This window comes from Cebus imitator, unplaced genomic scaffold (genome assembly GCF_001604975.1).
Source record: "Cebus imitator isolate Cc_AM_T3 unplaced genomic scaffold, Cebus_imitator-1.0 Scaffold41, whole genome shotgun sequence".
Taxonomy (NCBI): domain Eukaryota; kingdom Metazoa; phylum Chordata; class Mammalia; order Primates; family Cebidae; genus Cebus; species Cebus imitator.
This window is the reverse complement of record NW_016107356.1, coordinates 2,533,753-2,546,675: the sequence shown is the minus strand read 5'-3', so window position 1 is coordinate 2,546,675 and position 12,923 is coordinate 2,533,753. Positions and strand designations below refer to the sequence as shown.

Genomic DNA, 12,923 nt, shown 5'->3' with positions numbered 1-12,923 from the left:
TGCCGCGCCTGGGCGGCCTCGGAGGAGGAGGCTCCTTGGGGCTGCTCAGGGACTTTAAGAGCAAAAAGCCTGAGAGTGTGAGCTGTCGCAGGAGGAGGGGAGGAGGGTCTCTCTTCCACTTTGGCTCTCTGGGGGGATGGATTCTTTTCTGTGGTTCCCGATCCCAGAAGAGCAGCCGTTGAATCAGCATCATCGTCAGCATTACTCAGAAACAAAGGGCAACAAAGAATAACGTTTTTTGAGAGATCCTAAGAAAAGAGAGAAACAAATGGCTCACTAGATTGTAAGCACTTGAGGTGTAGCCGGCACTAAGACTCCCCACAGGAATTAGCGGGCTGTTGGTGTATCAGCGATGCCTCTGCAGCCTCGAGTGAGAGCCGCAGAGCTGACAGAACACAGTGCTATGGGGGAAGAAAGGGACAGAAACGTGCGATAAAAGCACCAACAATCTCATCAAAATTGGCGAGGAAGGAGGATGTAGCAAAAGAGTTGAGAAGAAGATGGGAATTTAGTTTCTAATCCTGGTTCTAGCAGTTACCTCGGTTTTTCCACTGTTCTCTCATTTTGCTGTTTTTGCAGTATTTAGGGATAAAGTGATTCACTTATATTTTTTCTGAATTGATGTGAAAATGGCTGTTACTTTTGGATTGTGGTTTTTCAAGATGAAGTTTTTCCTGTCTTTGAATACTGTAAATGTTTCGAAGGCAGAAATTCACCACCGTCTTATCGATGTTTCTGGAACGTTTTCCTCGGTGTAATACTGAGAATAAAGGAGCACACCAGTGTCCACTAGTTAACTGAAAGTTGAGATTAACTCTTTGCACCTATTAAAACCAAGCCATGCAGATTTTTGATCCAGTAGGGGAAGCTCTTTGTTTCAATGAATTTACCTGATTTACATCTTTTTAAGAAATAACATATTTGGTGTTACATTTTTCATTTTATTTGTTCTTTGTTTCGATAGTGTTTATCTTTTGCCATGTGGGTTCTTTGTTTTGTTTTACATATAGAAAGGGTATTATTTTTGTTATTTAATTTTTATATTAATTTTAAATTTAAAAACATAGTTTAAAAATAGCAAACATAGTTTAAAATTTAAAGAACTATACATTTTTGATAGATCAGAGGGGATTTAACACCTCCTTGCCCCCCCCCCCAGTAAAGACAAACAAATGAACTCGGATTCATTTCCATTCCTTCCTTACCCAATTTGATAGTTTCGTTGTTTTCATTTTGTCAGGGTTTATATATTTACATTCCATACATTTACATTGTGTTTTGTAGCCATAACACAGCCTTTCTCTTATAATAGGGTTATTTATTTAATAGGTTTTTTTTTTTTTGAATAGACAGGGTTATAGTGGATTAAAATCCCACCGTTGCCCTGGCTGGAGCACAATGGCACAATCATAGCTCACTGTAACCTTGAACTCCTGGGCTCAAACTGCCTTCCCCACTCAGCTTCCCAAGTAGCTTGGGACTACAGACACCAACACCTGGCTAATTTTAAAATTTTTTGTAGAGACAGAGTCTTGCTGATCTCAGACTCTTGGCCCCAAGCAATCCCCTGCTTTGGCCTCCTAAAGTGCTGAGATTACAGATGTGAGCTACAGCACCGGATCCTATCATGTTTATATGAATTTATTTCCCAACTCCACTAGTCTTTAATGTAAGAAAGCTTCTTAATAGTTTTTTCATTCCTGAGTTGTTTCACTAGTCATCATTAGTGCCCCTCTCCCCGACATCTCCAAGAAAATTTCAAGTTGATGTGCTTGAAAATATTTTCCTGTTTTTAATATGTGAATGCTAGCTTGGCTACAGGTATAATTCTTGGTCATGCTGTTTGCTTTTGACAGGTGCTAAGCAGCTGGTGCAAAAGCCTGGAGACTAGAATATGGTCAAAGAATAAAGATTTAGGGAGGAATTAAGGGGCCAGAAACTTCAGGGCTTTGTAGTCTGTTCTGAAGAATAGTAATCTCTTCTAGTGAGTAAACCGTGATGCTAGCTTAGGCAGGGCTGTAATATGACCCTGCTTTTTCTTTGGAGAAAGCGTTGAAGGAGGAATAAGTATAGAAGTGGGAAGGTCAGTGAAGAGCCAGGGCAGGAGTCCAGGCAAGAGGTGGTGCTGGTGGTTTGGGGGCTGGAGTGAGGTTTGGGAGGTAGAATTGATGGGATGATCAGTGGAGTAGACACGGGGAAGCAGGATGAGGAGATGAAGAATAAGGAAGACACCCTGGTTTCTGATTTCAGCAAGCAAGTAGATGGAGGTGGAGTTTACCAAGTTAAGGTAGACTGTAGGAGGAGGTGAAATTAAGTCAGTTCTGGCCATTTTAGGTCTGATGTCCCTTTTCATTTCTCTTTCATCCTCTACCCTGTCCTTTAGTGTGTCCTAGACCTGGACTCTTTGAGAATGTTTGCTGCTGCCTCGAGTCCAGCTGTGACCTCTGTCCAAGTCATTGTCCAAGTAAAAGATGTGTGGCTAGGATCCTGAGGACCCTCTCAGTTACTTTTAGAGAAACGGGTCCTGTGTTGGAAATCTGGAGATAGATGTGTTTGCTCTTTGCATCTTCCTAGGTTTGGAACCCGATTTCACTATCTGGCAGATAATTCTTTGCAGTCTGTGATTTGAGATTCTAATGGTTCCAAGTTTACTGTTGAATGAATTTTTCTCTCAGTTTTAGCCATTCTATAAATGTTAGTGGTTTTCAGGGAAAGGAAAGAAATAACCTTTTAACGTTTTTCTTTAATTTTTATTTAAAAATTTTTTTGTAGAGATGGAGTCCTGTTATGTTGTCCAGTCTGATCTCCAGCTCCTGGCCCCAAGTGATCCTCTCACCTTGGCCTCTCTAACTGTTGGGATGACAGGTGTGAGCCACTGCGCCTGGTTGGAAATAATTCTCATTCTGCCATCTTTTCCCAGAAGGCCCCTAGTACATTTAGTTTTGAACCACTCGTGTGTGTGTTTGACTTTGGACTTATTTTTTGTCCTCCAAGTTCTAAAAAGTTGGATTAGAAATTCTCTTAACTCTTTGCATGTATGTTATAACAAACCACATTAATAAATTATTACTTTCTCTGTAGGTGTTTCCTGTAATGTTTCTGTGGATAAGGAACAGAAGCTATCCAAACGTGAAAAGGAAAATGGTTGGTGAGTAAAGCTGTATTTATATGAATATGTTAGAGAATTTTTTTTTTAAATTAAAATCTTTAAAAGGTCATTTCTAGTAGTAAGATTACTTGGGATAAAAGTTTTCATGATAGTAAAAGTTAATCAATCACATATATCAGTTCTTTTTTTTTTCTTTTTCTATATCCCATTTCAAAAAGGAGTATATCAATTCTTGAGTGGTGGTCACCTTTAGATATTGAAAAATTAGAGTTTCTAGTTCTATAAAAGCGTATTCTGACATTCCCTTTTTGGATCTTTGGGCTTGGTGCTGAAGAAAATTGAAAATAAAAATAGAAGGCCGGGCGCAGTGGCTCACGCCTGTAATCCCAGCACTGTGGGAGGCCGAGGCGGGTGGATCACGAGGTCAAGAGATCGAGACCATCCTGGTCAACATGGTGAAACCCCGTCTCTACTAAAAATACAAAAAATTAGCTGAGCATGGTGGCGCGTGCTTGTAATCCCAGCTGCTCAGGAGGCTGAGGCAGGAGAATTGCCTGAACCCAGGAGGCGGAGGTTGTGGTGAGCTGAGATCGCGCCATTGCACTCCAGCCTGGGTAACAAGAGCGAAACTCTGTCTCAAAAAAAAAAGAAAAGAAAAATAGAAAAAGAAGGCTGGGCACGGTGGCTCATGCCTGTAACCCCAGCACTTTGGGAGGCTGAGGCGGGCAGATCACTGGAGGTCAGAAGTTCAAGACCAGCCTGGCCAACGTGGCAAAACCCTGTCTCTACTAAAAATTCAAAAATCAGCCTGGTGTGGTGGTGCGTGCCTGTAATCCCAACTACTCTGGAGGCTGAGACAGGAGAATTGCTTGAACCTGGGAGGCGGAGGTTACAGTGAGCCAAGATTGTGCCACTGCACTCCAGTCTGGACAACAGAGCAAGACTCCGTCGTCTCCAAAAAAAAAATAAATAAATAAATAAATAAAAAGGAAATTACCTGTATTGTAAAATCTCATTGTTAAAGAGTGCCTTAGGCGAATGCCGCCCACCTTTCTCATGTAGTAGCACACATAAAATGCTGCTGTCACACACACATAGCCTATTGGCGTAAACAGATAAGGCAAGACCAAACAACACAGGAGCTCCAGCAAGCTAAGGTCCTGTGTGGCCACTCTAAGGGTTGAGAGGACAAATGTCTTGCCATACCTGCCACCCATGTGCCATAGTGGTACCTGAGTATACTGAGTGGGACACGCTGCCCTATATACTTGTTGCTCCAAATGTAAACTGTATCTTATACTCGCATATGGAATAACTTCAGGTCATACACAGTTAAACAAAAATTAATTTTGTATATATTTTAATGTATATTAAAAATACTGGTATGCTGGAGTATCCTATCAAATAAAGTATATTATAATTTTAAAAAAGTTACTCTATGCCTTTATGACCAAATCACCTCCTTATGATCCCACCTTCTAATACCATCACATTAGGTACTATGATTTCAACTTATACATTTAGCAGGAGACAGAAAGTTAGTAGCTCCTAAAACTCTTTTAATTTCTTAAGTGATGGGGTGATAATAGTATTTTTTGTTATCATGTTTGGTCTTAGACCCCAGTTCTGATGCAAAAGCTTCTAAGATGCTTAGAATCTCTGGAGTGATGATAATGTCCTCTTGAATCCTAATGAGATGACTGTGGCTGGGGGCTCCTAGGTAGCTTCAGGATGGGGGCTACCCATTCCTTCAAGATCAAGGCATGATTAGAGGGTTGGAAGTTTCAGCTGTATCCCAACCTCTTCTCTCACCTCCATGGAGGGAGAGGGGCTAGAGATGATGAGCAATGATTTAATCAATCATGCCTATGTAATAAAACCCCAAAAGCCCATATGTTTTAGAGAACGTCCAGGTTGGTGAATATGAGATGCCAGGAGGGTGGTGTACCTAGAAAGGGCTTGGAAGCTCTGCGTCCCCACTTCTGCAATCTTTGTCCTGTGTATCTCTTCCATAAAAGTAAAAAGAAAAAACCAAAACCAGTACAGATAGTTCGTGGATGTGACACACTGTGGTGCTGGCATGTGGGCCATACAAATTAAGAATAGCCAGCCTTAGATCATTTCTCATTTTGTAGTTAAGGAAAGTAAGGCCCAGGGAGGTTAGAACTTTGCTAAGGTCACAGGACTAATTAGCAGGAAGAGCTAGGATGATGCTTGTTATCCCTTCTGACTTCCTTCAAAGTGCTCTTTCTTCTCCACTTCCCAGCTCTAGCCATTTTGATGTCACCTTCATCATTTTTGCCCTATTTGTGTACCAGCTACCAGCTATGCTATTATGTACTTAATTTTTTGAATTAAATCAACCTAAAATTTTTATTTAAATTTTAAAACGATTCTTTGTACTATCATAAACATATAACTTGCCATAACTAGAAAGTAACTGAAGATAATTACAGTGAAAACAAATGTGATTACTTCTAGCTGAGTTATTATTGCCTGGCTGGTTCTCTGCCTGAAGTCTGTTCTCCTACTATTAAAAGATTTGCAACTGTGAGACAAGTGTCAAAGACAGTCTAGCACCAAACCAAGACTTTCTTCTTCTTTATAATCAGGATTGATAGAGAATTCACTCTCTTTGACTCAGAGCTATTAATACTGTTTGTTTGTGTCACCTAAACCCATCGATTATGTTGCCATCAGTTGTCTTGGACTTCACTAGGGTTGTGTGCTCCACACTCCCATATTGCTTTGGGATGCTTGTGAATTTTTCCATAAGCTCATCCTGCGGAATACCTGCCTGAGCCATTCTGCTGATGGCCAGCAAGAGCACTGTGGGCTTTAGAAATATGTTGTGAAGGTAGCAGTGCTGTGTCCTCTGTTCAGCCTGACTCTGTCCTTTGTTGAGGATCTTACAATCAAATTATTCCTTGTCTAAAATTACCTTAAGATTGTTGCCACTGCTTTCTCAATGTTATTGTTCAAGGAAAAGGGTGAATTCTGGCCAAATTCTTGCCAACTGAAAGCAGAAAGATGCTGGCTTAATAGTAGTTATCATCTCTTCATTGCTCTAGAAGATGATTCTAGAAGTATGAATGGGTTTGTTCCTATTTTTGGTGGTGTTTAGGTTGATTTTGATAACTCAGGATAGAACAATCTTATCCATGGCTCAGTCTGTTTGGGGAGTTCAAGCCTCTGGTTTCTCTAAGTGTCCTTTCTTGGCTGATGACACTTACATTAGATATTAGTTTGTAATCTTGGTAATGGTGCGAGGCAGTCTCATAATGGTAATGAGGCTTGATATTTAGCATGGAGGTTTGCTGGTTAACTGTGAGTAATATAGGTGGGATTTACCAGCATGCTTTTATATTTCTTATGTAAAAGCTTATACAAGCTGTCTGGGTATGGTGGCTCATGTCTATAATCTCAGCACTTTGGGAGGCCAAGTTGAAGGATTGCTTGGGGCTAGGAATTCAAGACACTGGATTCTAAGCCAGATTTTAAGGAGACATGAATAGGCTTTAGGGGAGGGTATATTCAAGTATATGGAACCTGAGTTGAGAGATAATGAGAATGAAGGAACAATTACATGGGCTGTCATCTAACTTTAGAGAGTCTGTTTTTATTAAGCCAAACAGTATTACTTTCCACTAGAGCAGAGTTTGGTAAACTGTGACCCATGGACCAGGCACCCATTTGTGAATACGAGTTTATTGGAAAACAGATTATTCAGTTACGTATTGTCTATAGGTGCTTCTGTTTTACAGTGGCAGAAGTGAGTGGTGACAGATACTGTATGGCTGGCACACCTAAAATATTTATTCTCTGCTTTGTTACATTTAGTTACCAAAAAATTCCCTGTCCCTTGCCTAATGTGTTAATGCCCCTTGGTGGGCTTTTTGACAACATGACGTTAAAAGGACATGTAGAATCTTTTTGTGTATTTCCAAATTTTAGATTATTTTTCTTGTACCAGATAGAGGAATTTATATTCTAGAAAAACACCACCTCAGTATCCTCTCTTGTCACTTTTTTGTATGTCCCTTGTTTTTTGATACTTAAGACATGGTCTAGAGATGACTGTCTTTATATTTGTAAATATCTTACTATCATTTTTTCCTTCTTATATGTGTAACCTGGTATGGTCAAAATAGCATACTTTAGAGACTGAAATGTTTATGGATTTTAACAATAAGATTTTTATTATAACGAGTTGCTATTTTGTTTCCTAAAGCAAGACATTCCTTTATTGCAGCATCCTTGAGACTTTGTACTGCACGGGGTGCTCACTCAACCTCGGCTACGTGTACAGATGCACACCCAAGAATCTTGATTACAAGAGAGACTTGTTTTGCCTCAGTGTTGAAGCCATCGAAAGGTAAGTGTGATATATAAATGCTTACCTCACAACTGGTGTTTCAGAAAGTTAAGTTTGCAGAGAAATTGGTACGGAAGCTTCAGAACTAAATCAATACTGTTTAGTTAAATATGTTTTCAAGTAATGATTTCTAACAAGCCAGTATTTTTTTTTTTTTTTTTTTGCTTTGACCTTCTTCTTTATTTGGTATTGGAAAAGTCAGACACTCTAAATTGTAGGAGAAAACACTGTGAGAAATTTTTTTGGAGTAAAAGTATATTCAGTTTTTATAAAAAATTGAATTTTTTTTTTTTTTTTTTTTGAGTCGGAGTTTCGCTCTTGTTACCCAGGCTGGAGTGCAATGGCGCGATCTCGGCTCACCGCAACCTCCGCCTCCTGGGTTCAGGCAATTCTCCTGCCTCAGCCTCCTGAGTAGCTGGGATTACAGGCACACGCCACCATGCCCAGCTAATTTTTTTTTTTTGTAGTTTTAGTAGAGACGGGGTTTCACCGCGTTGACCAGGATGGTCTCGATCTCTTGACCTCGTGATACGCCCGCCTCGGCCTCCCAAAGTGCTGGGATTACAGGCTTGAGCCACTGCGCCCGGCAAAAAATTGAATTTTTTATAAAAAATTTAGTAGGATAAATTTAAAAAAGTTTAGTAGTATATTCCCCCCGGCCCCGGCTTTTTATTTTTATTTTTATTTATTTAAAAACATTTTTTTTTAAGATATGGGGTCTAGCTCTGTCACCCAGGCTGGAGTGCAGTGCTGTAATCATAGCTTTCTGCACCCTCGAACTCCTGGATTCCAGTGATCCTCCTGCCTCGGCCTCCTAAATAGCTAGGACTATAGGCATATTGCTTGGAGTCTGGCTGTGTTGCCCAGGCTGGTTTCAGATTCCTAGCCTCAGATGATCCTTCCGTCTCATCTCCTAAATAGCTGGGAATAAGTGCACGCCGCCACACCCAGCTTATATTTTAACCTTGAACTGTACTTCAGTTATGTTTTAGGGTCCTCTGAAAAGCAAATTGTGTCAGAAGATAAAGAGCTTTTTAATCTTGAAAGCAGAGTTGAAATAGAAAAGTCTCTAAAACAGGTAATTTTATTCTGTACATTTTACATCTTTGTATGAACAATTTATCAGTGAAGAAGTGCTCCCCCACAAATGATAATTCTCATAATGTCATCTGTTTTGCTCACTGTAAGCGTATGCTTATTTCATTTCAGTTCATAGTAAAGTTGATCTTTGGGGAACTCAAATGAAGCTAAAGCTTTATCAACAAAATAATAAGGAAGTCATTTCATGTCAAAATCAAAACTATGTATTCCAACACTGCTAAGCCAGAAATACATTTTTGATTCAAATCAATATTTTGTTTGATTCAATTCTTGTGGTATAAATAGCCTTATTGTTGGATGTTAACATTTTCTCTTCTCATTGCCAGATAGGTGAGATGGTGATTACTGTATGGAAGAGATACAGATTATAGATTGAGAACTGCTGTTGATAGAATTATGTTTTATTTTAAAAAATGTAGTTTATGCTTCTGAGTAGTTTTGTTAAACACTGAATATCTACCATGCAATGCATGACATATTCAAAATTGCATTAAGTGTATATTTTAATTATATTGAACCATGTGTAATTTTTAATGATATTGATATGTGTGTATATTTATTTTTCCAATTCAATAGATGGAAGATGTCTTGCAAGCATTACAAATGAAGCTGTGGGAGGTTGAATCAAAATTGTCCTTTGCCACTTGTAAAAGCTGAACTCTAGTCTGTGTCCTCCATTCTGTCCCCACCCTTCTTCCCTTTATTTGTTAAATGAAGCAACATAGTGAGATGTCGCTACCAAAAAAAAAAAAAGAAAAAAATAGCCAGGCATGTGAAAGGCTGAGGTGGGAGGATCACTTGAGCTTGGGAGGTCAAGGGTGCAGTGTGATCATGCCAGAGTGAGACCTTGTCTCAAAAAAAAGAGAAAGACGCCACAATTGTAGCATTACTTTTATAGCTATTGTTGAAAAACGTGCGCTTTGAATGAAGAGAACTTCCAAACAAGCTTCATGTGAGCAACATGGCTATTTATCCACCTGGGTGCAGGTGGGCTAAGGTTGAAAAGGGCATTAGCAAAGGGCAGTGAGCTAGTGGTTGGTTTTATAGGTTTCGGCAGTTTTTTTGGGGGTGAGGGTGTTGCAGAGTACAGTTACAGTGGTGGAGTTGGGTAAGAGGTATTTACATTATCATAAGAATAGTTAAGATGTCAGGGTTGGGTGAGAGGTATTTACATTAACATAAGAACAGTTAAGATGGCAGGGTTGGGTGAGGGGCTTGTCCGGGGGAACAGGGACAATGTCGAACAAGCAGGCATAGGGTGGGAGACTTCAGCCAGGCAAGCAGGAATTCAGACTTTCAGGCTCCAGGCTTGCATATGGAAACCTGACAGCTATATTTTGTGGAAAAGAAGTGACTGTTTCTCAAAATCCCATTTTAAAGCCGTTTTATGGTACTTGTTGGAATTGGGACTTAGGAGTTTTGATTTTGTTAAGAAACTGCGATGATTTTTCTGAACTTTTCTTCTCTGTATCACATTTATTCTTTATTTACTATTTTTAAAAACTTTTAACACTTGGGACAATATTTATTATAAATGATAAGAAAATCTTAGAGGTTTTTCTACCCACAGTGTCAGTGAATCTTCTCTGAAAATTAGTGCGTAAAGTTCCCTGAAGAAATTGATCGTAATTATCTTTCAGAACTGTTTGAAAACTTGCAGAAGAGTAGTTGTATCTATGTAGTAGGATTTTACCTTGTCCTGCTTCTGTGCTACTATATGCTTAGAAAACCTGGAGGAATGTTTATCAAAGAGGAGAAGTCAACTCTGATGGTGGGATTCTGGGGGAATTTTTGGCTTTTCTGTTTTCTATAATGTAACACTTTTATAGTGAGTATGTATTTTTATAATTGAAGAGAATAAAGATTAAAACAAAGTGCTTTAAGATTGATTTTTACAAATCGAATAGTGGTATTTAACTGACATCAGAAATTCTGGTGCTGTGAAATATTACTGAGCACGGCTGTGGAAGGTCTGCTCAGGAATATAAAGGTAACCCCAAATTTGCCCAGGCCCTTTGTTTCTGTGTGCGAGTGCGGTCACAGAACAGTACTCATTAAGTATGAGTAACTCATTCAGCTTATGCTCAGAAGTTCCCTGATTATTTGTGAGAATACTAAAGTTATCAGAGCAAAAGGTCCCAAGTCACCTGGACTGGATCATGCAAGATTCTTGTATTCTTTTTGAGAGATTGTCGACAACCTCAAAGCTGAGTGAGCCATCTAGGTGTCTTCTCTCACAGACTCCTCTCTCACCAACAGACTGGTGCTGTGGAAGCAAATGTCAACACCCACTGGCAACAAGGCAGCATCTGGCCACAGTAAGCTTGATGAAGTCCCAGGTGTCTGTTGTCTTAGGTGCTTTGGTGGCACCTTGTGTGAAAATTGACTCCAAACAGATGAGAGAATATTTTAGTCACAAGACTTGGCTAACTCTGGTTGTGCAGGTTACAGAATACTCCAGCAAGCATTTTCAGATTCCATTCCAAAGCCATAGACAATTTGGCTCCCTGATTACTTATACCCTGTTCATACTAGGGAAGGAGGAGCCTCTACAATATTTGTAGCCAATTCACGCATCTTGAAAACTCATTTCACCAATGAAAAGTAATTTCTAATATCCTGGTGCTAATTAAGATTCTGTTTCGGATCAGAAGATAAATGTAGCTCATGCCTTACTGGCTGCCTCTAGAGTGGGCCTTTGATTACCTTTCCTTCCCTGCCCGTGTATTCCTGTTAGGGTTCTTCGTGTGAAGTTAACAAACCACCGCTCGGGTGCAGATAGAAGCCAGCACACATTTGTATCACATGGTCTCCACTGAAGCATCTAAAAGCCAATACCAGGAAACACAGAGTTTCATAAGACAGTCTTCATCTTTGGCCTCAACCTGTGGCATCCCTGAAGGAGCGGTGTTGCTATCACAGTGAGAGAGGGACCTCTAAGTCTTCCAACGGGCTACCCTGAGGGGTCCGGGTGGGAGTGCTACATCCTGTCTGCACTGCACGGTGACACTTGCAGGAGAGGGGACCTCTGTTCTGGGCCACCCCCTCTTGGGCCACCTATTTCCCTGAAGCCTGGTGGCCTCACTTTTCTGGCTGTGTGTCTGTGTGTGTGTGTGTGTGTGTGTGTGTGTGTGTGTGTGTAACTTGTCTCGTATATTCACCTGCTAAAACTTACTAATTGAGGCAACAAGTTTTTGTCTCTTATAATTGGAAAACCCAACGTGTGGTCGCTTCTGGTAAATGAGCCCTGGGAAAGCATTGCCTGTGTGCAGTAGTGAGGATCCACAAGCAGGAGACGGATGGCCCAGCACACCACACGGGACCCAATGGAGGCTTCAGACAGATCTCCCCAGAAGTTACTCCTTCAACCATTCCCCTAAGGGGCATTCTCTAGTTCTTTAGAGAGAAGATATGGCAGAACCTGTTATGCGGCCTTTAAAGATTGTTGTAAATGGGTATGTGTAGCACATTGTCCATGGTTTTCATCCCAGAGTGTGGGTGCTGTCCTCAGCAAGTTCTCCAGTCATGCTCATACATTTCCAACCTAAAGAGTCCACTCTAGGCATTCTTCCGTGTAGCATCGCTGCCTGAATGGCATGTGTCCTACCTGGATGATTCTAGTCAAATGTGGGACATTTAAAATGGTCAAGACCGGGGTGTGACCCCTTGCAGAATCAGGTCTAGGTTTTCAATAGGAACTGATTGAACCAAGGAGCCAGGAGCAAAGCTTCACCCGGCTTGTTTTTGGGGGAGGGTCTTGGGGGTAACAACCAGAAGTCCAGGGTCAACGTCCCAGTTTAACTGCTTTATTTAACCGTGTGATCAGGGGCAAATCATGTAATCATTTTGAGTCTCTGTTTTTGCATCTGTAAAATGAAAGTATAATAACCTGCCTTCTGTGGGTCAAGGATGATCAAATTAGGTAATGCATAGGACAGTACTTTGAAAGCAGTAAAAGAAGTTGTAAACATAAAGGGTAAAGATTTAGCCTTAAATAGAATCAATCTGATTCAGCCTTCTAGCCAGTCTATTCATAAGATTCTATGGACATAAAAGAATCTGAAATGCTCTATATTTTTTTCTAAACTATATAACATCATTGGCTTTTTTCCCCCAGTTGTAAACATTGTACAAAATTTGAAAAACAGAAAAAAGCACAAGGAAGAAAATAAAGCACATAATCTTACAATTAATAATTACATTTTGGGGCCACCGTGCCCGGCCAAATTATGTTTTATTTAAGAAAATTTAGTTTATGCCTCTAAATAGTTTTCCTTACAGTCATTTTTACATGCAAATTTGGGGTCATACTGGTCACACTCTTTTGACTTAAAATAT

At 40.1% G+C, this 12,923-nt stretch overlaps 1 protein-coding gene across 1 annotated transcript in view; it reads left to right on the top strand.

Annotated features, from left to right (window-relative positions):
- Positions 1-10,468, top strand: part of MIS18A (MIS18 kinetochore protein A) — a 29,547-nt gene extending 19,079 nt beyond the window's left edge. The window contains exons 5-9 of the mRNA XM_037737685.1: positions 2,514-2,574; positions 3,082-3,148; positions 7,362-7,484; positions 8,466-8,562; positions 9,162-10,468. Coding sequence (XP_037593613.1) covers positions 2,514-2,574; positions 3,082-3,148; positions 7,362-7,484; positions 8,466-8,562; positions 9,162-9,242 — 429 coding nt within the window. The 3' untranslated portion in view covers positions 9,243-10,468. The remainder of the gene's footprint in view (positions 1-2,513; positions 2,575-3,081; positions 3,149-7,361; positions 7,485-8,465; positions 8,563-9,161) is intronic.
- Positions 10,469-12,923: the final 2,455 nt, after the last annotated feature.